General features: G+C 57.3%; 1 protein-coding gene across 2 annotated transcripts in view; it reads right to left on the bottom strand.

The window, feature by feature from the left end:
• Window positions 1-968: 968 nt before the first annotated feature.
• LOC123863166 (ATP-binding cassette sub-family G member 1) overlaps window positions 969-23,868 on the bottom strand; it is a 53,453-nt gene continuing 30,553 nt past the window's right edge. The window contains exons 3-15 of one of the 2 annotated variants that reach the window (XM_045902419.3): window positions 19,270-19,387; window positions 17,463-17,595; window positions 15,325-15,375; window positions 11,643-11,788; window positions 11,245-11,368; window positions 9,504-9,618; window positions 6,776-6,924; window positions 6,498-6,599; window positions 5,459-5,627; window positions 4,550-4,650; window positions 4,297-4,455; window positions 3,039-3,157; window positions 969-1,873 (exon numbers count right to left, since the gene is read on the bottom strand). In XM_045902419.3, the coding sequence (XP_045758375.1) occupies window positions 1,645-1,873; window positions 3,039-3,157; window positions 4,297-4,455; window positions 4,550-4,650; window positions 5,459-5,627; window positions 6,498-6,599; window positions 6,776-6,924; window positions 9,504-9,618; window positions 11,245-11,368; window positions 11,643-11,788; window positions 15,325-15,375; window positions 17,463-17,595; window positions 19,270-19,387 (1,715 nt within the window). In that variant the 3' untranslated portion in view covers window positions 969-1,644. Of the gene's footprint in view, window positions 1,874-3,038; window positions 3,158-4,296; window positions 4,456-4,549; window positions 4,651-5,458; window positions 5,628-6,497; window positions 6,600-6,739; window positions 6,925-9,503; window positions 9,619-11,244; window positions 11,369-11,642; window positions 11,789-15,324; window positions 15,376-17,462; window positions 17,596-19,269; window positions 19,388-23,868 lie in introns of both variants that reach the window. The other variant, XM_045902418.3, reaches the window with a different exon arrangement.

Genomic DNA, 23,868 nt, shown 5'->3' on the forward strand with positions numbered 1-23,868 from the left:
GGTGACATCTTGCAGGCAAATCTATCTTGAAACTCAATGAAGACTCTTTATAAAGCCTAAGTTAGATCCTGGGTAAATGACCTGATCTGGAAGGTAATGCCACATTTGTACAGAACAGCAAAACTCAAAGTTACAGTTGAATACGCTCCAGTGTGTTTACTACAAAGGATGGAAGGCTGAAAAAGGGATCGCTAAGCATCTGCGAGTCAAATCAGTATGTGAGTAAAAATCGAACTCTTTCCATTCTCTTAAAGTGGGAAATAGAAGCTTTGGGAACAAAACTGAGGAGTCAAAGACCCCTTTCGAGCTGACAGCGGCCTTGGAGATCACGCAGCGCTGTTGTTCACGGAGGAGACAGGTGCAGACAGGGCATGAACATGTGCAGAAAACAGTCCATCTCTGGGCGACCCCAGCCCCTGGGTAGTGAGATTCCAAGTGGGGAGCAACTCCATTTCCCCCCTTGGCCTCCTCTGACCTCCCCCTGCGGTCGCACCACCTCTGACAGTTGGTAGGCGCCCCAGGGGCCAGTGCCAAGCCAGAGGCCGTTCACCCCGCAGATGTGCCCGCTGCTCCTGCCCCGCAGGGATTTCCTTCTGTGATTCTGTTGCTGGGAAGAAGGAGCTTCTGGTCTGTGACATCCACAGGGGCCCAGCATGGAGAAGGCAGGGATGTCACAGACACACGGCTCGGGAGGTGGCCTCGCCCGTGACCCTGTGCACCGTCTGACCGAGTCACTCGGACTGTGCCCATTGCCTGCGAGGCCTCGGAGGCCCTGAGGTCTGAGTGCGCCCCCCCACCCCGCCACTGGCGGCTCCCTCCCCGGCCCCCCTGGCTTTGCTGCCCCCCAAGCTCTCCCAGCTCCCGCGGAGGTAGTCGATGTGATACGTGAGGAGAGGGACATGTGTGCAAAAAATCAACAAGGCTCATCTTCTAGACACCTTTTAGGCGAAATTAAGGTGTTCAGAAAGTTAGGAAGAAATAAACAATATATTTTTTGCTTAAAATAAGCAGCACGGGGTGGGGGGGAGAAAAGACTTTGGGAAGGTTGGCCAATGTCACCCTCCAGTTTTCTGTACGACTTTTCGGAACGCGTGCAGCCCCAGAGCCTTCTCTCTGCCGGGGCACCGCGCCCACGCCTTTCCCAAGGTCTGCCTGAAAACGAGACCAGCTCCGCGCCTTAGTTAAGCCCCTCGTGTCTCTAAGCAAAGTGTGTTATTTACCCTGAATAATTTCCTTTAAAAGTACTAAAAAGATAGTTTCTTAAAATGAATGAGAGTTGTCGGCTTTTGGCTTGGAAATTGACTTCTCCCTGGAGAAGGAGGCAAAACCGTAGGACGGCAGTGACAGTCCCGAGACGGGGCCACCCCCGGCCTCCCGGCCGCCCTTCTGCTGCCCACTCCTGCGTGCCCGGCCGCCACCGTGTTAAATTCTGCACAAGGATGCGACGACTTTCTACACCTTCTTCCCAGGTGAAGCCAGAAAGGGAGAAGGAGAGAGGCGCCGAGCTGGCTGGGCGTGGATGGGCAGCACGATGCCCGCGGACTGAGCACGCTGCCGGGGGCTGGGTAGCAGCGGTCTCTGCGGCTCTACAAGGGGCCCTGGGCCGTGATGTCTACGTCCGTGTCTCCTGGCACTCTGGTGTTTTTACCTCTCTGCCCGGATTTTGTATCTCAGGACGAAATAGGCGATGAGGCGCAGGGAGATGAAGAAAATACCCAGAACGATGAAGTCCAGGTAGAGCTTGGCGTCCTCCACGTCCAGCTCCCTCAGGATGGCCTCCGACTTCTGGAAGTGGCACGTCTCATCGATGCCACAGTGCAGGTCCTCTCGGTCCAGCCCGTAGATGGACAGGATGACCCCTTCAAACCCATACCTGCGGAGGAAGGCACCGGCCGTGAGCAAGGCCCTCCCCGTGTCCAGGGGACCCCGCGCCCTTGCGCCCACCTCCATTTGCCGAGGGAAACAGGGTCCCCCTGTCCGTAATCCGCAGTGCGGCCACCCTCCCTCCCCGAGACCCGTCTTCACGGAAATACTTCCTAGCCTCCCAAGACAAACACATCCAACGGCTTGGCTAAGGTTTTCCCAAATTTTGTTTCCTCCAGAGCCTCTACCCACAAAACCAAACTGAACGAAGAGTAGGTATTTGTTCAGTGGGGGAAACGAATTGGAAGGCTCTTTGATCGCCTGATATATTTTTTAACAGTTGGATATGATAAAGGATCTGATAGCCTTCGAAGGACTATAGAGCATTTCAGTAAAACCCTTCTGCACTGTCTCTCATTCCGGGGCAGCCCCACAGCGTCAGAAAAAAATACCAATTTTGAGAAGAAAGACATGGGTTTCTGATTTCTTGGCGTTGGACCACACACAGATTGCTGAAACTCTGTGCGGGTGCTTTGTTTTGATTTTGTTTTCCTGAACAATACATCTGGGTCTGAACTGACATTCTAGAAAAAGAAAGCTTGTTCCCAACCTTGGATCTTGTGTGTCATGTGGGATTGCTACAGCTGGGGGAGAAGAGCACTGAAGATGGGCGCTGCTCGGTGAGGCCGAGGCGCCAGGACCCGGAGCAGAGAGAATGAGGTCCGAGCGCCGCGGCGCCCGGGGGCCAGGATGCTCTTGTTCAAAGATATTAAGATGTTTAAAACAGGACTTGGTTTCCACCGGATTTACACAGAGTCAGAACCTTATTATGAGCGCTGTTCATTCCAGAGAGGGACGAGGTTGGTAAGATGGAAACACACCCCCCACGGCAGTCCTCCAAAACGGGCAGAAGACGGGGGTCCACCGCCGCTTCTTCAAGGCATAAATTGCTAGTATTTATTTTATCCTTGTGTGTATGTGTGTGTGCGCGCGTGCATGTGTGTTCGAGAGGGTGCGGACACACCAGACTTGGGAAAAAGTGAAAGGCATCAATAGTCTCGGATTCGTGGTGCAAGCATCATGCTGGCATTTAGCTGGTGGCTAGGAAGTGGCTTTGGTCCCTTCCCTTGGTCCACACAGAGCTCCCGAGCGATCAGAGTCTCCAGACACGCTACCTGACGTAGGAGATATATGACATCCACTGCAGGTAAGCCGGGATCGTGTCGAAGCTGACGAAGAACCCCGAGAAGAGGAGGACGGGGATGGCCGTCACGGGTCCCACAAAGGTCGCCACCTGGGGGGCACACAGGGGACGTGCTCAGGGGCAGCAGGTGGGAATCCTGCCCAGTTTCCTCAGGTGTCCCCCGGAGGCCATATCCCACGCGTCTGGGGAGAGTCACCAGCAGCTGGGAAAGGGCCAGGGCTCCCGGCTGGTCACACAAGGCCAGGATGGCACTAAGGGCCCCTGTCTTCCAACCTGCAGCCTGTCTCCGCGCAGAGAGCAGCGGGCCCCAGCTGGGGGGGTGGCGAAGAGAGAGCCTCCTGCAGGAGGCAGGGACCAAGGGGAACAACGATGAGGCTGCGGCACAGCATCCGGGGGAGTGGACAGTCAGGTGCTGCCGCCGTGTCCGAGGGAGGAAGCAGCAAAGAGCACCTTTCCCTGGGCTCTCGCGGCGGCTGGTGGGGCCGAGCACTTTCCACGGCCTCCCGATGCACCCCATGCACACCATCGCTATGCCTACCCACGGATGAGGGGCCCAGTGGTCACTGGCAGGGGGCTCTGAAGACGGAAACGGAGAGTCCATCCCACGCAGTGACAGGGGAGGGCGTGTGGTGGAAGGCCTGAGGGGCACACGATTCACCGGAGTTGTGGCTTTGTGTTGGGGGACAGAGCTGACCTGAGCACCCTGCAGCTGCCGCAGTGCACACGTGGGGGTTGGCAGGTTGGGGGGCACGTGAAGCCCTGGGGCAGGGTAGGGGTGCGGGCTGCCGTTAGAGGGCCAAGGGATGGCGGAGCGGATCCCCCAGAGGCAACAAAACATAGGCGTTGAGAGCTTGGACTCGGAGCCAGCCACACGACCCTGACCAGGTCACGTCGCCTCTCTGGGCCTCAGTCTCCCCCACTACAAAATGGGGATAGCACCACCCTAGCTGTGGGCTGCCGGGGAGCAATGAGCTATGATGAGGACAGTGCTGGGAACAGCGCCTGGCAGGCACGAAGGCCACGGACACCTGCTGTTGTCATTGTGCCAACCCCGACCAGCCGCCGCGGTGCGGTTCCTTCCCCGGGCAGCGACCTGCTGAAGCCAATCTGGGAAGTCAGGGCAGAATTGGGAGGCGGCGTTTTAGGGAGGAGGGGCCCCGGCCGCATTGGCCCAGGTGGAGAAGGGAGCCCCCCCACCCCCCACCCCGTGCTGTGTCCTCAGCTGGTACCTGCAGGGACGTGGATGCGGCGCCAATGAGCAGACCCAGGGACTGTGCCACCAGCGACGTCATGGTGCCCAGCGCGGCGAACAGCACGAACCTCACGGCGTCGGACGGCTGTGACGTCATCCAGTACACGATGCTGCAGTAGGCCACCGGGAACATGATCTGCAAGCACAGGCCCGTCACCCCTCACGGACACGGTGTCTCCAGCCCCGTCTACAGGGAACGATGGAGAACACTTGCCCCTTCACGAACGCACCTGGAAAGGCACGTCGGCCATGGTCTTGGCTAGGTAGTAGGCCTTCAGGCTGTACCAGTAATTCAGGTGTTCCCGAAGAAATACTCCCATCTCCAGGGGAACTAGGAGACAGAAGGAGGGCAAAGGGGTCAGGCAGACACAGCCCGCCAGCCGGGTATCCGCACAGGCACGTGTATGCTGAGCTGGAGGCCACGATGCCCACCTGCCATGTGAGCGGCTCTCGGAGACGGAGATAAGACAGACGGAACGATTCACCAGCCCGGGAAAACTGCCGACCATGTTCATAACCCAAAGGGTCACTGGGCGCACAATCGAAGTGCGGAGAACATCTACTCGGATGCTGAGCATTATTGTAGTGATTCACACAAGGATTTCCTGCTAAGCTCAGCACTAACCAGTGCGATTCCTTCCATGGGCAAGAACCCCCAAGCTGGTCCTGAGCATGCAGGGCCATTTAGGGAGGCGACACTGGGGCAAGTTTTATGCTGGAGTTTACTGTCAGCCCAGAGTGAGCAAGGGCAGCGTGCTCTGCAAACCATCTGGAACTGCATGGAAATCCATCTAGAATAGCTTTATCCACTCTCAAACTTGGCCACAGCAGGCTGGCTTAATAAGTGAATGAGGTAATAGGTTAGCAGTAAGATTTGAGGTGTTCCTGATTAGAAAACTTTTTAGAAATCTCTCTCTCGTCAGCCTTCCACAATGCTCACAGTTTCTCCATTAGTGATTAATTCCTTTGGCTTAAACATGGTATGTATTTTCTTGTCTAAGAGAAAATATGATAGTCCCTGTCAACAAAGAAAATTATACTTCAAAAGACCATGACGTTCTTTGTCAGAAAACTCATCTATTGGCCGAGCCAAGACCTCGGTCCCCCGTTGGTGGGCGGGGGTAGGGTCAGGCACTCACACGTGAGAACGGTGGGCATGAGGGCGGCGAACATGAGGAACAGCATGGAAAAGAAGAGGAAGCCGGAGTTACTCAGGACCTTCTTGGCTTCGTTCCCAATCCCCAGGTACAGCAGGCCGATGAGGAGGCCGATTCCAATGTGAGACGTGATCCGCAGGTGCGTCAGGACCTGGGGGACAGACACGGTTCTCGCTGACATGCATGGCGGTCGGCAAAGACCTCGAGGCTGAGGCTTTGGAGACATTGGCCCCTGATTTCTTCTCCAGAAAAACAAGCCCCAACCCTAAACCAACTCGCCCTCACACACACACACACACACAGCAGTTTACTGCTGTTAAAACAGAAGCAATTGCTATGCTCCACAGAAGGCACGAAGGGCAGTCTACCTTCAGAGGAGGGGTCAGGTGAAACAGTGCTGGGGGGCAGAGAATGGATATGCCCGAGGTCCCTCCTCGGAGTGCTCTGGCCTGGGCAGCTACAAGCCCCCCAACATTCAAAGCAGGTCCCAGAGGCCCCCCTGGGCACTCAGCTCCCCTCGGCAGGGAGCCTGCCAGGTGGTCCACTGTGATGGGTGGACAGGATCATGGCTTCCAGTCACTCACCGCCTGCTGCCCAACGGGGCTCTGTGCACCTGCCCACGCCCAGGCCCCCAGGGCCTCCTTGAGAGAGGGGCACACTCCCACTTGGGCTTGGCCAGACAAAAGCGAGCACAAGACCAGGTTTGCTGCCTCCAGCAGGAACTCTGACAGGCTGCCCTTTGCCATGTTCCAGAAAGGGAGCCGTGACTCCACTCTGGGTCCCAGGATGAGACACATGGGGCGGGGCCACCAGCCACAGCGGCCAACGCACAACACTCCAGCACAACATACGTATTTACTGTCACAGCCACTGGGGACTGTTTGTCACGGCAGCACCGCGGAAGGAAAGCTGACCGATGCAAATGCAGGGAAAATAGCCTGAGTGCTCAGGCAGGATGAACGCACTGAAAATAACCCTGCAGCTCCCTCTGTCCTGAAAGAACGTTGGCCCACAGCCTTACCGAATCCCTCATGATACTGAGGAAAGTCCGCTTGAAGAGGATGCAGAACTGGGTGAGGCAGCTGGCTGAAAAGCTGTGGCAGCCCTCCGTGGAGGTGGAGTCCTGCGGGCACACACGGGAAGGGGGAGTCGTGAGCCTCCAGCCCAGGACGCAGCTCCCCCCGGCTGAGCAAGAGCCCCCATGCGGCAGGGCGCAAGGCGCAGCATGCAGCCATCCCGTGGGGGGCCGGGGCTTTGCATTACCTTTCTCCACCCCTTCAATCGTTTTGCCTGCTTTACCTCTTCAGAGGGCCGGTGCCAAAGAAAAGGGTTCACCTCGGCATCCCCCCCAGGCTCTCTCCTGTGGTCGGAGTCACACATGCCCTCCCGGACGGCTCTCACCAGGCGGCCGTTCTGATCGCCGTATTCGCCGGACGCGACCTCCATGACTGTGGGAGACACAGACGGGTCAGGGCCAGCACCCCCCTCCAGGGGGGAGCCCCCTGTCGCTAACGTGACCCCAGGCCTTGGTCATTTTGCAACAACACAGCAGTGAGCCTTGCGGGAGTCCTTTGAGCGGATTATATGGACGCTGCATGATAGGATAGGATCACGCCACAACCGAAATTTCGTCAGCTCCAAAACCCCCAGCAAGGCCAGGTGTCACATCGGGATCCTAGAAATGTGAATTCAGATGGCAATGCCAGGGAGCCTGAGAGCTCGTGCATCTATTAACTTATTCACCCAGTGGTGGTTACTGAATGCCTGCCTTGGGCATTCAAGCCCCAGGATTGGAGCCAAGGGATGAGCCGGAGGGGGCTTGCATGTCACTATGGGCTCAGGCAAGAGTGATGGGCACAGTGACAGTTCTTCAGGACCATGGTGAGGGGCCCAGAGCCACCAGCCCGCTTGGGACCCTCAGCCCCACCTCACAGTCCCCAGGGAGTGTGTCCTCCACTGACCCCGTCTCTGGATCCCACGGCCTCTCCGTGGCCCCTGGTTCCACAGCCCACACGACTGCTGCCCCTTCGGGCCCGCGGCCTGCGGTCTCGCACGCCTCCTTCCCACGGCCCCTCCCCTCACTGACATCCTTGCTGAAGCCCAAAGTCCGCGGCTTCGAATTTCTGGCCCTGCCTTCTGGCCACACCAGCTATTTGCTTTCCCTGAGCCTGAACCGAGGCGGCCAAGCCCTCCTAGATCCTGTCGTAAACCAGGACATGTTGCCACAAGAGAACATCATCATCAGTGATGCCACATGGGCCCAGCACGGCCAGCTCACCTGCTCACTCACACCCACCCTGCTCCACCATGTTCCAAACGGCCCCTCTCCCCTCCCGCCCTCTCTCCAGTGACACAGAGGGACTAGAAGCTGCCAGAAGGGTACACTCGCCCCTTCGTGAGACCTTCCCACAGTCCCATGTGCCCGGTTTCCTACCCCCTAGGTCCTCTCCTCTTTGCAGGCCCTCCCTGCTCTGCCCCTCCTCTGCAGCCCCTGTCCCTGCCTGCCTTCTCTCTCTGGGGAACGTGTGTGTGACAATCTTTGGCTCCATCCACTACCTTTGCAACATGCCAAAGCCTCTCTTTAGCTGAGGGTTCCCTCCCCCTCAGCCCCTTCCTGTCCACTGTGAGCCCCCCTCGCCGTCATGACCCACTTCTCAGAAGACAGAGCCTGGCCTGGGAACTGTGTCTCAAGGAACACAATTTGGGGGATGATGATGTAGAGATATGGAATCCCAGCAGTGCTGTGGCCAGATGTTTGGGGATGAGAAACATGGATGAGAAAGGCTGATGCCCCCGCCATTCATGTCCACCTGGAACCTCAGAATGTGGCTTTATTTGGAAAATGCTCTTTGCAGATATAATTTGTTATGGATCTTGAGATGAAATCATCCTGGATTTAGGGTGGGCCCCGAGTCCCATGACTGGTGTCTTTACAAGAGGAGGAGAGGACACCCAGAGACACAGAGAAAAAAGCCATGTTGAGGACATGGGCAGAGACTGGGGTGGCCCAGCCACCAGCCCAGGCACACTGGAGCCCCCAGGAGCTGGAAGAGCAGGAAGGACCCCCCCCTGGAGCCCTCGGAGGCAGCTCGGCCCTGCCCACACCTTGACTTCCAGCCCCTGAACTGCAACAGGATGAATTTCTGCTGATTTAGGCCACCCGGCTTGTGGGGCAATCTTGCAGCAGCCTGGGGCAGACAGGATGTGTGAGCCAAGACTGGACCCCAGCACAGGGGCCGGGGCAGGGGGGATGGACTGGGGGGGGTGTCAAGCACTTGGCGGCCTAGTAAATATGAAGCTTGAGAGAAAGAGAAGGCAAGAGGGGTTCCTGCCTCCCTGGCTTGCAGAGCCTAGTGGAGGAGACTTGGTTTTGGAGACACGGCCTGGAGAGGCTGTGAGGTTTGCTGATAGATGTGTGGGGCATGGTGTGGAGGAAGGGTGCTGGGCCCGGAGACCCGGTGGTGGGGGGAAAGTGATGGCCAGCAGCAGCGACATCAACACCCTAGAGGGCATGGCTGGGGAGGCACCTGGGAGCAACGCCAGCATGCAGGGGTGGGCTCCTACAGCTCAAGGACACGGCGTACTTCACTGCCAACCTCAGGACCTCCAACTCAGGAGAAGGAGCTCAGATCATCAACTTGATCTCTGGACTCTGAGCTTCACCTTTTTTGTTATGTTTGGTGGAAATTTAAATCCGCATTTTAACAACTTGGTTAATCAATGTAAGAGGGTCCTTTTTTATTTTTAAAGGTTATTTATTTTCAGAAATACCTTCCTTTAAATCAGAAACGTAACACAGCAAAGCATTAGGAAAAAATGGCTCCTAACAACAACGTCCTTGTTCTAGTTCCCAGATCTCTGGAGGAAAGAAAACCTCTAATTTGTTCTTAAAAGCTTCACCACAGGATGGCAGTTGAGCCATGTGTGGGATATTCAAGATTTGGGGGCTTCAGGTAAAAGCAGAAACCCACCGAGAGTGGAAAAGAGCCCCTTTCTTTCCCCTCCAGCTGGTTAAGGCTCTACTTACCAAAATCAGCTGGGTTGTGATAGGTTGGGCAGTTCAGACCTAAATCCCTCAAGTATGGTACAAGATTTGAGACTTTTCCCCGGTACACACATTGTCCTTGACTAAGGACATAAAGCTAGAAAAAAGTAAAGAGAGGGAGAACATCAACCTTGTCCTCCTTTGTAAAGCAACAGGAGTTGCCAGTCCATCCAGCCCTCCATCCATCACCCATTCAACCTTCTGTCTACCCACCTACCCATCCATTTACACATCCATCCACCCTCCCATTTATCCACCCATCCACCCATCCATCCACCACCCATTCAACCTTCCATCTACACATCCATCCAACCCACCCATTCAACCCTCCATCCACCCATCCATCTTTCTATCCAACCACCCACCCACTCAACCACCCATCCATCCACCACCCGTTCAACCTTCCATCTACTCATCCATCTATCCTCCCATTGATCCACCTATCCATCCATCCGTCCATCCATCCATCCAACCACTACCCATTCAACTTTCTATCCATCCACCCACCCACCCATTTATCCATCCATCCGTCCATCCATCCATCCATCCACCACCCATTCAACCTTCCCATCCATCCATCCATCCATTCATCTTTCCACCCATCCACCCACCCACACATCCACCATCTATCCACCACCCATTCAACCTTCCATCTACCCATCCATCCACCACCAATTCAACCTTCCATCTACCCATCCATCCATCCTCCCATTTATCCATCCACCCACCCATCCATCCAACCAACCACTATCCATTCAACCTTCTATCCATCCACCCACCCACCCATTTACCTATCCATCCACCCATCCATCCATTACCCATTTAACCTTCCATCCATCCATCCACCCACCTACCCACTCAACCACCCATCCATCCACCACCCATTCAATCTTCCATCTACTCATCCATTCACCACCCATTCAACCTTCCATCTACCCATCCATCCATCCATCCATCCATCTATTCATTTAACCACTACCCATCCAACTTTCTATCCATCCACTCACCCACCCATTTACCTATCCATCCACCCATCCATCCATTACCCATTCAACCCTCCATCCATCCATCCATCTTTCCATCCATCCACCCACCTATCTACCCATCCATCCACCACCCATTCCACCTTCTATTTATCCATCCATCCACCCACCCACCTACCCATGCACCCATCCATCAGTCAATTTCTCCTTCTTTCAGGAGAGCTTTACGTTACCTCCCCAAAATGTTAAAGTTCAAAGGGAACTTTAAGTCAGGGAAGATATCATATGGACAGGCATTACTTTAATATATTGCTTTTCTTCACCCTCACACCAACCATCTGCTAGGAAAGATTTTGAAGCTGTACACATTTCATCCCTGGGCCCTGGGCCTTTTTTTTTTTTTTTTTACTTATAATGTCAAAACCTATGATTTATAAAAGAAATGATATTGTACACATATGATAAGCTGCCATTTAATTCTGTAAAACAGGTGTTCCCCCATTGTTACAGGGGTGGGGGTGGAAAATGAAGCTTTAGTAATATCAGACCCCTCCTCCCCAGAGGGAGAACACTGGTCAGCTCTTTCTACCCTCCTGCCCTGCCACCTTAGCTGCTTATGACTCCAGAGTCCAGTGAAACACAACACTTAAGGCCACTCAAAAATGAAGACACCCCCAGGAACGGACAGGAAGCTGTGAGTCCCTGGGACTTGGCATCACCTGGGCTATCACCGCACGTACCTGGTCGAAGAGTTCAAAGAGCTTGGCGCTGGGCTGGTGGATGGTACAGATGATGGACCTCCCTCCTTGAGCCAGCCCTTTCATCAGGGAGACCACCTGGAAGCAGGAGGCACTGTCCAGCCCACTGCAAGGCAAGGGGCACCGTGAGATGCCTGTGGGACCCCCCAAACCATACCCCATATTCACAGCACAGTGGGGAGGTCCATCCTACAGGCCTGAGCCTGTCATGTCTTCTAGAGTCAGACAGGGAGAGGGTGGGAAGTCAGGCCTCTGCTCTGGGACCCCAAGACAGAGAAAAAGATGGGTAGGCAGAGCACACGCCTCCCCCTTTGGAGGCAACTCCAGGGGCCCCTGCTGGTGGAGAGGGCAGGGCTCTTCCCTCCGCTGCTCTTGATTACCTGGTGGGCTCATCAAAGAACATGACAGGAGGGTTGTTCACCAGCTCCAGTGCAATGGCCAGGCGCTTCCGCTGGCCGCCCGAGAGGCTCCCAGTCCGCGTGTTGGCACAAGACAACAAGCCCAGAGCCGTCAGGATCTCTTTGACCTGGGGGAGTAGCAGAGCCAGTGTCATCAGGGACTACCCGCCACACCTCACCACCTGGAAACACCTGCCGCCTCCCCCAGCCCACTCATGGACACACACGGATGGGGTTGCTTATCGGGGCCCATCCCAGGCTGCCTGTTGCCAAGTGGTAAGGTGCTTTTCCAAGTTCGAGTTCCTGGGTTTGGGCCCAGGAGGCTGGGGAGCAGTGCTGGACCCAGGCCTGCTGGGACTGGAGGCCCCGTTCTGCCTCCTGCTGGTGACCTGGCAGGCTCCACCCTTGTAAGCCTCGCTCAGGCCCAGGAAGGTGACAATGACCATGTGCAGAACGGGGGGCCCAGGAAGGTGCTCAATGACCATGTGCAGAACGGGGGGCCCGGGAAGGTGCTCAATGACCATGTGCAGAACGGGGGGTGCGGGAAGTGCTCAATCACCATGTGCAGACACACAGCCAGTGGATGATCAGGTGTCTGAGCAGCACAGAGGGGAGGGCCATCATGACGGCAACATGGGAGAAGCAGTGAAAACATGTGGCATAAAGCCTGGCCAGAGGAAGCCCTGTGATTATCAGCAGCTGTTAACGGCACTCTGAGCAGGGCCCATGGCTCCCGCAGACCCATGCCACACCGGCCAGGCCTTCAGGGAGAAGGAAAGCCACCCGTTGGCACTCGTCATGGGAGAACCAGGGCTCTGATGGGGCAACAAGGCCAGGAAATGGCTTGACGCAGTCACTCCTTCCACGAGGGCCCTGCCCATGCCCCCCTTCCTCCCGGGAAGCAGGCTGGGCACCAGGATATAAACAGTCCACTGTGACTAAGCCTCCGTGTCCACTCCAGGTCATTGATCCAGTACTGACTCGGGGAACAGAAGTCAGCAGACTTGAGCGTGGTTTTCAGGTGTCTTCCTGGAGGCAGCCCCCCGGGGCAGTGGGGCTCCGCAGCAGCCCGCCCCATCTCCACCCCAGGCTCACCTCCCAGGGCCAGCCTTCTTGGAGTTCCCGCAAGAACACGCCTGGCCACCATCCCAGCCCCTGGGGACGGACCTCAGGCCAGTGGTTTCTCCGGGGAGATGAGGTCATCCAGAAGGAGTAGGAACTCACAGGGAAGAAAATTTCCACTCCAGCTCTTGAGTTACTGATGCACAGTCAGGACAAAATGCAGCCTGGGCGACAGGATGAGCCAGGGCACCACTGTTCCACGGGCCAGGGGGCAGTCGGGTCCGACAGACCTGGGTCCGAATCCCACTAGGCATTTTCCTTGCTGATCTATAAACCCAATCCGCTGCCCTTCTAGAATGCACTGCGTCTGAGGGATCCCAACCGGGAAAGGTCAGCGAGGTTGCCTGGGAAGGGCCAGCAAGGCGGGGCAGGTGGGGAGGGCTCTTTGGCACAGTCTCCTTCCCCTGCAGACGCCATCTGTTGGCTTTCCCAGAGCCACCAAGCTTGTGCGGTCTTCTGGAACCACAGGCCACACTTGCAGAACGAAGAGTCACTCCGGTCGCTCCAGGCTTGCCTTTGGGCCCCCCCACGGCTCGGCATATGCCCACTCCCTTCCGCCTTCTGTCCTCTCGGGGCTCCCTCCTTGTGGCCGGGTGCACCCCGCCTCACGTGCCCTCGGCCCCCACGGACAGGATGCTGGAGGTGGAGGCACATGTCAGTGCCGGCCCTTCCCCTGCCCCGTCCAGACCATTTCTCCAGCATTCTCTCAAGAGTGATGCTCTGCAGGTTGGTTTTGTTTTAAAACTAGTCAGAAAGAACAATGTCTCAGCCCTGGGAGACTTCGCTCCTGAGCAAGCCCCTTCTGAGAACCCTCGAGGGCTGAGGCTGCTTTTCTGGGAACCAAGGAAGGCTGTCGACAACACATTCCGTTACCTACTAGAACATTCCATTCTATTGTTTCCACAAGTTACAAACAACCACAGCCTAGATTCGAGGGAAATGAGTCAGGGCAGGCACTCGGCCGCTGTTTCATCCTTGAAATAACCACAGAACCCTGCGGATGCTTTCTTGGGAGAGGCGGGCCCTACACTTGGCTGAGGCCTGGAACGGGGGCTTCCAGTGAGAAGCATGTGCAGGACCCAAGACCAGCTCCAGGCCCCACAAGGAAGGCTTACCGCCTTGTTCAATCCAGCAGCAGATGAATCTGGAGAGGGGCAAGGCTTGCCCTCCCATGGGAGGACTTAGTCATGCAGTCAACCAAGAAGACCCTTGCTGACTTGATGTCTTTGCTCTTGTAAACCCAGCTGAGAACAGCGCACGGCTGTCTTCATGTCCGAGTCTTAGGCCCGCCGGAGACACCTCCTCGCCCTACCAAGAAGGCAGTCTCGCCCCTGTCCCTTCTGCTAGTGCAGGCAGAATGGGCTCCCGTGGCCTCCCCCAGACCTGGCCGGCCACCCGATGGCATGGTCCCCACACCTGCCACGTCTGGGTTCCAGTAATCCATTTCATCCCTTTGGACCTCAGAATAAAAGCTCCCCAGGAGGCACCCAACAACACAGTGGTCGTGGGCCCCTCTCCCTCCTGTCCAGGACGGCTGATCCTGAGGGTTCTGAAGGGTGGTGGCCGGCCATGGGGCCACGGTGGAGAGGATGCCCGGCATTGTCTTCGTGACACATTTACGTCACGTTAACTATTATGCGCCACAGGAAAGGGAATTGACGCAGTACATAGAATTGCTGTTAATATTTCTTAAGTGCGCTCACCGCATTGCTCTGATTTGCAGCAGAGAGCACGTAGCGCCACTGGTTCTAACCCTGCGGACCCTCCTCATTCCACTGCCATACCCTCGTCTTGCAAGGGTTTCGAAGACAAGATGGTATCGCGCACGAGTGGGATTTCACCCAGCTCTACTCTTGCATGGAAATCTCACTAGCACCAGGCCAACCGTGGAGCAGAGGAGGGAAACTGAGTTTCCCCCAGCTGATGTGTAAACATAAGCGGGTCCCACCTGCCTCATGGGGCCGCGTGGGGCTTCCCGGCACCCTCCTTAGGCCCTGGGCTTTGGGGGAGCCAGGGAGGGGGGAAGAAGAGGATTAGAAGGTCTCCAGCATCCCAGAAACTTGTTTATTTGATTTTTTTTTAAGGCTGCTTAATAATATGTAAGAACCAAATCTCTTCTCGTGAGTGTGGGTGGGCGAAGGGTGGTTATTTTTAAGGGAATGACTAACCATCTTCATTGTTAGTGTTTTATAAAAAAAAAAAAAAAAAAAAGCAATGGCGTATAAAGCATATTGAGCACCAAACAGGGCAGAGGGAGTGCTCGGCCTAATGTCCAGGCTGGTGTGCTCGGGCCACCTGAGCTTCCCTGCTGCGTCCTTGCAGGCTGGTGGCCACGCTGAGGTCTGTAGTCTTGGGGCAAGGAGGCCCCTCCCAGGCCCACGGCTGCTGTGCCGGAGCGCACACTGAGATGTCACCGTCCCCCGCACAGAAATCTAGGTGACAAACCAGCAAACAAAACCAGGGCCCAAAGTCCCTCCCCACGCGTTTGCCAAGTGGATTCCGTGCACTTTCGGGACCACCGGTGGCTCAAGGGCGCACTCACCATCTCCCTCCTGCCTTCGTCCTTCTCCTGGAGCTTCAGATGTGCGGACACCTGCCGGGGGTGGGATCAGAACAGATGGCGGTCAGCAGGGCACACCTCACTCTGACACGACAGAGGACACCCCTCGGAGGTCTGGGCTTCCCACCCCCCCCCGGGCTTCCCAAAGGCAGGGCCCAGGACAGCAGTACATGTCCGGGACGCTTCCTGTCATGTCAGATGGCTTCTCTGCTGTGCCCAGAGGGAAGGCAGGTGTGGGCACCCGACCGACGGGGACACTCCAGCCATCAGTGAAGACCACTGCTGTATATCTAGGAAGTCCAGGGGCCACCTGTTGAAGCACCGACAGACTAAAATGACCCACCGTGGAGGGTTCACAACACAGAAATTGGCCAGTGCTAAATGTGAGGACTCCAGTTTTGTGGTCATTTTGTTTTGCTTGAGGTCCTGTTTGCTGGCACACCAAGGGGCCCCTGGCACTGCTTGGTGAGACTCGAGGGGCCATCAACATCCAGTATTGGCCCTGGTTCTGGCCTGTCCCGTTCTGGGGTGACCTTGGGGGACAAGGCCTTGCAGGGGACAAGGACAAGGGGGACTGCTCCGTTTCCTCATGGGCACACTTTCCAGCCGGTGAGCTGGGGGAGAGGCCAGGCCTGGGGTGCTTGCAGGGCCAGCTGCCCGCTCGGCAACACCCAGGGTCACTGTGCGGTCTGCCTGGTGGTCTTGAGGGTCAGAGACAGCACGTGGAAATGCACAGCCGCTCTGACACGTGGCTGGGATGGGGTGCAGGTGTCCGGTGTCATCCCTACGCCTGTGGCAGGACCTTCAAAACCAAAAAGCAGTATTCCCTCAAGCGAGAGGTGATTTTCAAAGGCATCATGAAACTCTCCAAGGTCAAACCCTAATTTCATTCTGCAAATGAACTTCACAGCAGGGCGTGGTGACAGGTTGGGGACTGTCACCAATCTTGTCTGCACAAGAAAGCAGTGATCGAGCTGGAAGCCAAAGGGAAGTTTCTCAGTCAAGTAACCAAGTGCTGAGTTGAGTAACTGGCTGAGAAGCTCAATTCTGGTCGCCCAAGAGAATGGTGAAGTAGCCCTTCAGGGAGCAGCAAAGCTTGAATTTTCTAAATTTGCTGTTCTGTTTGAACGCCTCCTGAGCTCCTGGTGCCACAGTCAGAATGGCCATGTAGAGGCAGGATACACTCTTAGGGGCCCCGGGCACGGGGCTGCTGGTGAGGCCCAGCCCGGTGGAGAGTTCTCCCCCTTTCCAGAACACTCAGTCCCCGGGGACACGAATGCGGACAACCCGCAGAGCAGGTTAGGGGGCAGATCGCGTATCCGACATCTTACTCTGCATCCCTTTGCTGAGATAAGAACCCCCTGGAGTAGCCCTTCAGATGAAACGCCGGGCAGCTACTCTCCAACCCCGCAGAGAGGAAGCTTTGCCCCGTCCAAATCAGAAGCACAGGGCAAGACCTCTCTTGGCAGGGAAACCAAGGCAAACGCCCGTTTATCAACCAGAGACGTAAGGCAGAACTGCTGAGAACGGGGAGGGCCGAGAGGCCGGGCACGGTCTTCGGCAGCAGGCCAGGAGAAGGCAGAAAAGCAAGCAGCCTGAGCACATGCCGTCCGGGCTGCTCCAGACCCCGTCGTGCAGGCGCCCCGAGCTCACTGCCACACTCCTGGTGACTGTCCGGGCCTTTGTGCATACGGGGCCTGGGATGCAGGGGGTGTGCAGCAGATGCTTGTTCCGATCCCCCGACCCCGGCCGGCAGGGCGCTGACGACCAGACACTCAGGGCCCCAACCCAGGCGCCAGATTGGGGACCTCAGGCCGAGAGCCACAAATAAGTAAGGACAGCTGATGGCGCATGGGCGGTAAGATTGTGGCCTCCTCTAGGTGGTCACCCACAGAAGGTGGGTCAATAACCTTCTCACAAACTTGACCATGATTTCGCCGTCCAGAGTCCGTGAGAACCTGGGGTGTGGGGACTTTGTTTTCGATGAGGCTGTCCAAACAGCAGGCCTGGTGCCAGAGCCCCACCTGCCGGTGCGCAGGTGACCCGCAGAGGGCACCGCTCTGCCTAATGGGGACGAGGGGGCCAGGCCGGGGCGGGCCCAGGCCAAGGGGGCGGCTCACCATCATGGCCTCCTGCACCGTGAGGTGTGGCAGCAGCATGTCGTCCTGCATGATATAACAGGACACCTTCCGGAAGCAGCGCAGGTCCCGGGGCAGGCCGTTGATGAGGACGGCGCCCTTCATGCCCGTCTCCCTGCAAGCGCACAGAGCACACGGTGAGCTCCTCCTCCAGGGCCTCGGGGAGGGAGGGGGCCCCTCCCAGCAGCTTCCCAGCTGGACCGTTTATGGCAGGGACGCCAAGGGGCCAGAAGGGATGGAGGGGGCGACCCAGATCAGCACCAGGACGCGCAGGACGGAGCTGCGTGGAGAACATGCTCAGGATGAAAGGCGAAGGGGTACCGAGCCCCTAAGGAACAGGTGCTAATAAGCAGAGATACTCGTGGGTGCTCCCACCTGCGGCCCCCAGGTCGGAGGGACACCCCGGCTCTGCTGGGCTTTGTGAGATTGGCTTCCGAATGATCTCGTGAGTAGCCGAGGCTACACCAAAGGCCCCAAAGGCCCGGACTCTGCAGCCGAGGGCGTCGGTCAGAAGCAGTTCCTGAGGGCACGAGGGGAGCAGACTCCCGGTGCACAGGTGGCTCACAGGAGGGGCTGGACCTGCACCCCTGCGGCCAAGGGGATGCTCCTTCTCCACAGGGGAAGTTGTCCCCTCACTCAATAGATCGGGGCATGGCGTGTGCATCTCGGAGACGCCAGCCACCCTCTCTCCCTCCCCCTCCCAGACCCACTGTGCATCTGCGCTGCCCCATGCCCTCCCCGTGCGTCATCTCAGCCCCGGGGAGGGGGTGGAAGCCACAGGCATCCCCCTGAGGACCTGCCTCCTAGACGTCCCAGAGCACAGAAACACCAAGGGGCTGTGGAGACCAGTGCAATCCCGTCTGGTTTCCAACTTCATCCCGGCCAGTACTGCGACCTTGGGCTCGTTCCTCCAGGGCATGGGCCGGGATCCCCTGGCCACCCTTGGGGCCAGGCTTGGGGCCCAGGCACCTCCAGGCAGCGGTCGGCGGCCCCAGGCTGCCTGAGCACCCCCGGCCAGGCAGCGGCTGTGGGTGTGGACATGCTGAAAGTGTCTGCCCTCCACCCCTGCCACGCACCCCCATGATGCTGGGCATCAGCTTCAAGCTTTCGATGTGAATGCAACAGGCAGAAACTTGTCATACGGGAGGTTTTTAAAAAATCCTAATTTCTGGCATTAAAGAGTAATTCAGAGGTCCTGAGGAAAGGGGTGATATTTGTCTTTTTTTCCAGGAGATGAAATTATTAGTAGTATTAGCAGTATTTGCTAATGTTGGCAAATGGGAGCCCGAGAGCGGAGAACAGAGGCTCTAAGAGGGCAATTTAACACTTGGAAAGATTCATTTTTCCAGCCGCTCTCCCAGCAAAGACACTGGCAGGACGTCAGGGGCTAACACAGGCCCAGGCCAGAGCACCTGAGCCCCGGGCCCCTGTCTGACGGTTCTCCTGCTGCTCACCTCACATTTTTTTTTAATCTTTTTTTTTTTGAGAGAGAGCAGGGAGAGGGAGAGAGCGAATCTCAAGCAGACTCCCCGCTGAGCTCGGAGCCTGATGCGGGTCTTGATCTCATGACCCTGAGATCATGACCTGAGCCGAAATCAAGAGTCGGACCCTGAACCGACTGAGCCACAGAGGCGCCCCAATCCTAAGGCCTCTTAATGCTCAACCCCACAGGCCTCACCGGAGTCTGTGCAGAATCTTAAGAAGTGACAGGACAGACCGGGCAGCTACTCTCCAACCCCGCAGAGAGGCAGCTTTGCCCCGTCCAAGTCAGAAGCACAGCTCTACTCACCTGTACCCAGCCAGAATGTTCATGAGCGTGGACTTCCCAGCCCCGGAGGGCCCCATGATGGCCACCAGCTCCCCGCTGTTGAACTTCCCGGAAATTCCTTTCAGGAGGGTCTTGTATCCTGCAGAAAGCACATCACATTCATTCCCAGCCATCGCAGGGTCCATGGGTTCGACCCCCACACAGGAAGGACAAACCCATAAATACGCTAAAGACACAACCAAGACTAAAAGCAAGATTTTTCATGCGAGCTCTGGGTGAGAAAGTCAGCCTCCTATGTGCCCCCTTCCTCAGCTGCCCCTCGCGGTTCCCCTTGGCAGCTCTGAGCTCTGCACGCGCGGTGTCTGGCCTACGAGGAATCCACCTCCTGGTGGGACGAGGAAGCAGGTGCCTCCTCCAGGACCCCAGAGCCAGTGTGAACAGATGTTAACCCAGGGCCACGCCACCCGCCATGCTGCCTCCGCCCCCATGACGGTGAGCAAGCGCCTTTATTAATCAAATGATTCTTCTTTCATTTATTTATACTTTATATTCACATAAACTATTCGTGTAAAATCGATTCACATAGCGTTACCTTATAATTAAATAATTAAAATAGCATTAATTAATTAAGAATTAAGAGTTTCTCATGCTGCAGCCACATCAAATTGCTCTGGAACTTCTGCAAAGCCTCCATCCGGGAGCTGCATCAGAGGAAAACACACCCCACACAGAGCCACGTTAATCTTTCTTCGAGGGGACTGTTCGATGTGCTATAAACAAAATGGAAGCAACTGGACCGCAGGTAAAGACTCCTAATTCAGAGACATTTTCTCAGTTCCTGAGAAACATCCTCAGAGCAGACCCTCCAATGGTCACAATCATGCAAACGAAGTATTTGACCCCCCCCCCCCAACGGTTACAGGGGCGAGTGAAGCGCCCCACGGAGCCCCTTGTTCTGGCCGTCTGCTCCCTGCACCCCCACACCTGCGTGGGCCTGGGGAGTTCTCGCCCAGTGGTCTACTCGTCTTTCACAGATGAGACACCTCCACTCCCACCGGTCACCAGGTGCCACCTCGATTTGGACAGGGAGTGCCCGAGGACCAGTTTCCTCAGGCAGGAGAGAGAGGCAGCAAGCTGTGGCCCTGCGATCTGCCTCATTACGGACAGCGACAGTCGCCTGGGGAGGGCTGACAGTCACCGAGGTGGGAGAGGGGTAGAGGAACAGCGCACATGCGCAGTCTGGAGGAGGCGCTCACATGCCTACCCCCGGGACGAAGGTGACTCAGGTCAGCTAACAGGCACCAGAGCCAAGGGAGACCAGTGCGGGGAGGGGCCGGGACCCCAAAGCATAGAGTCTGTGTCTGCCCCTCGGTGGACAGACACACGGAAAAGCTGGGGGACAGCAGAGGCTTCTCCTCTGCAAGGTCAAGCTCCTGGTGCAGGGGCCCCCGTCAGGCACCCCGGGGCCTGGGCCACGGGGACCTGCATGACATCACCGAGGGAGCGTTAATGCCGGGCGGGCGTCTGTTCGTTTGTGGCTGGCTTCCTGGCGGTTCAGGTCAGGACCGGGGTTACCCTCGAGCAAACCCTCCCTTAGGCTGTTCTGTGAATCAGGGACCACCTGAGGATGCAGGTGAGTCCCTGAGATGACCACGAGCTGGCCACCGGCCGTTTGGAGGCCAAGTGCAGTCTGCTGGCCTGGGGGCGGCCCCGCATCCCGGGGTTCTGAGAGGCCCTTTCCCTCGGGGCAGCGCCCACAGGGGATCCTCTGACAGCACCCGGGCCTGTCCCTTGGTATCGGGGTGCACACTGTGCACCAGATAATAGCACAACTCACTCAGGCTGTGCTCGCCAGGAGGCGTACCAAGGATGCAGGGCTGTGGGCGCAGCAGGCCCTTTCAAGGGAGAAGGTGGGCCACTGGGGTGTAGCCTGTGGTCTTGTCATTTACACCAAGCGAGTGGGAAGGTGGGTCTGCCCATGAACCCCCGGGCTGGCTGCGCCGATACACGGCCAGTCGTGCGAGGCTCGTGAGGCTCAGGACTCGAGGCTCCGGGAGGGACGCTGGTTCCCAGCACAGCCTGAAAGGACAGGGGACCTGCGGCAGGCTGGCTGGGAGGGGTCCTCCCGTGAGGGGCCTGCACAGGGTCGGGCAGCCGAGAAGGGGCAAGACGCAGCTCGGGGCTGCCCCTCTCGAATATCAGAAACCTGCTTTTCTTAGAAACAACAAACACACGTTTGGGATAGAAGAATCACAAAAGCGACAGTGGAAAGTGAAGAAGTCACCTCTCTGTCCTACTTCTGGACCCGCAGGGGTCCACGTGCACACGTGGAGGTGGGGACCTCGGTCTGGTGCTGGGGGACCGGGAATCCCCGTAGAGTGGCGTTTGTGGGTGTCCCACACGTGCACAACTCTGTCTTTATGTAACAAAATCGTCCTCGGCTGCAGAGCCTTGCACTTGTCCCCTTAGAGAAATACGAAATGGAGGTGCCCTACTTCCCGCCCAGGAGCTCCGCCCAGCCCAGTTCTGGGCACAGTGGAGGGGCCGCCTGCTTCCTCCTCCGTGTGCTGTGGACACTCGTGTACACGGTGGCTTGTCCTGATGCTTCTGGTCGGGGTTGTGATGCTCAGAGGATCCCAGGGACAGAAACCACAGAGGGGCAGGGCCAAGCAATGCCCATCAGCCCCCCGCAAGGTGCGGGCAGCCCGTCTCTCAAACAGTCAGTCCAGAAACCAAAGCAAAACCCAGACAAGAGAGGAGAGGAGAGAAGAGACAAAGACAGAGAGGACAGTGCCTGGTCCCTCCCTCACAAGGACAGGAACCCTGCTCGGACACCGGGCCTTCCCATCTCAGAGGATGCTGGCAAAGCTCTAGCACCCAAACCCAGGTGAGCGCACGGTGCTTTAGAGGGACACGGTGTCTGTCCCACCGACAAGGGTCAGGGGACACACAGCAGCATAACTTCAGTTGAGTGCGGGGCACGCAGATGTCTCCTTTTGTAGAAACAAGCCCTCGAAGGAGAAGCTCAGAGTACAGCCCTGGGTGCACACGATCCGTAATTGGCAGACGAGAAGCAAGGGCTCAGAGAGGGTTAATGACCTGCCCAAGGTCACAGAGCAGGTCAGCAGAGAAGCCCACATTCCATCCACATTGCCCAACCCCAGAAGTGTCTTCCCCCCGGGGCACGAGCCTTTGCCAGGGCCGGGAATGCAGCTGAGCGGCTTGGGGGGCTGCAGCGGCTCCCATGGGTGGGCGGCTCCCATTAAATCACCGAGGTCGGTCACCTCGGGAATGTGCCTTCAGTCTGCTATGCAGGAAGCACTTCCCAGAGAACGGGAAGACAGGACACGCCTTCCTTCCCCAAAAGACGAAATCACCCCATTGCCGGACGCCAACGATGCCACCTGGGTCATGTTTCAGAAGCTAAGGCCAAAACCCCCTGTGTGCATCCAAAGAGCTCTGAGCCAGTCAATCCTCCCTTGCCCTTCAGGTGCTTCTTTCCGTAAAATGCCATCTGAGCCCTTGGGGACCCATTGGGCTCCCAATCCCGGTTGCCTGCAGAAAATAATAAGCAGTTCGTCCCGCAAATTCCAGCAAGCAACCGGCTCACTCAGATTTGGGTTCGCAAGCTGTGGCTTCCGAAGCGGCGGCTGTCTCTAGAGAGGTCCCAGGGTCGCTCAACCCCCGCGTCTGGTTCTGAGCCGCACCAAGCAAAGGCGCGCTGTCGCCCTGTGCGGGGCGGCCAAGAGCAGCAGTGGGTCCCCCGGGAGAGCAGAGCTGGTTCTGCCGTCGTCCGAACGTCAAATGCCGTCCTGAGAGTTCAGCACGCTGACCCCTGCGGGCCCAGCACGCCACAAACATGAGTGTGGACAGACCATCGTGGTGCGTGGAGCCCTGCAGGCAGAGGCCACAGACGGGCCACCGTCCCGGCTTTGCTCCCTCACTCAAGACCTTGCCGAGGTGGCTGTGTCACCCAGAATAGGCCACGTTCCAATAAACCTTACTTACAAACAGAGGAGGTGGGCACTTTCGGTCCCCAGGCCGCAGTTTGTGAACCTGCTGCAGAACCTCGGAGTGGGGCTGGCCTGGCACCCAGGCAGCTGGGCTCCTGCCACGTCATTTCTCTCGGGCAGGAGTGCTTGCAAGGTTGAGGGAAGGCCAGGTAAGGATGGGGTGCCCCTGCTCCGGGGAGAACAGGAGAGCCGAGGCAGCTCTGAGAGGAAGCGAGCTTCACTCTACACCCAGGGGCCAGGAGAACGCCGACTGAGACCCAGCTCATTAGCAGGACCGGTGACGGCCTGTCAGTGCTCACTGATGGACGGCTTTACGGCTGCTGGTCCCCATCACTCCCAGACCTCCCACAGGTACCAACCTAGCTAGGGAGCCACGCTGCTGGGGGTGGGGGGCATCCCGGCCACAGTCTCCGGAGTCACCCTCAGGGGCCACCTCATCACGGGCCCTCAGGGCAGCTGCTACCAGGGGCCCCACTTCCATGGGAGCACAAGGAAAGGTGACCTCAGGGCCCATTCTCTGATAGAATGTTCTAGTTCATGTCTCCAAAGCTCACCTAGGTACACTAGAAACACATTCCTTCAAAGCAATCCTCAACTGCTTTGGGGG

Source organism: Mirounga angustirostris, unplaced genomic scaffold (assembly GCF_029215605.1).
Source record: "Mirounga angustirostris isolate CCGP_5_RB_7025 unplaced genomic scaffold, mMirAng1.0.hap1 SCAF_1, whole genome shotgun sequence".
Lineage (NCBI taxonomy): Eukaryota > Metazoa > Chordata > Mammalia > Carnivora > Phocidae > Mirounga > Mirounga angustirostris.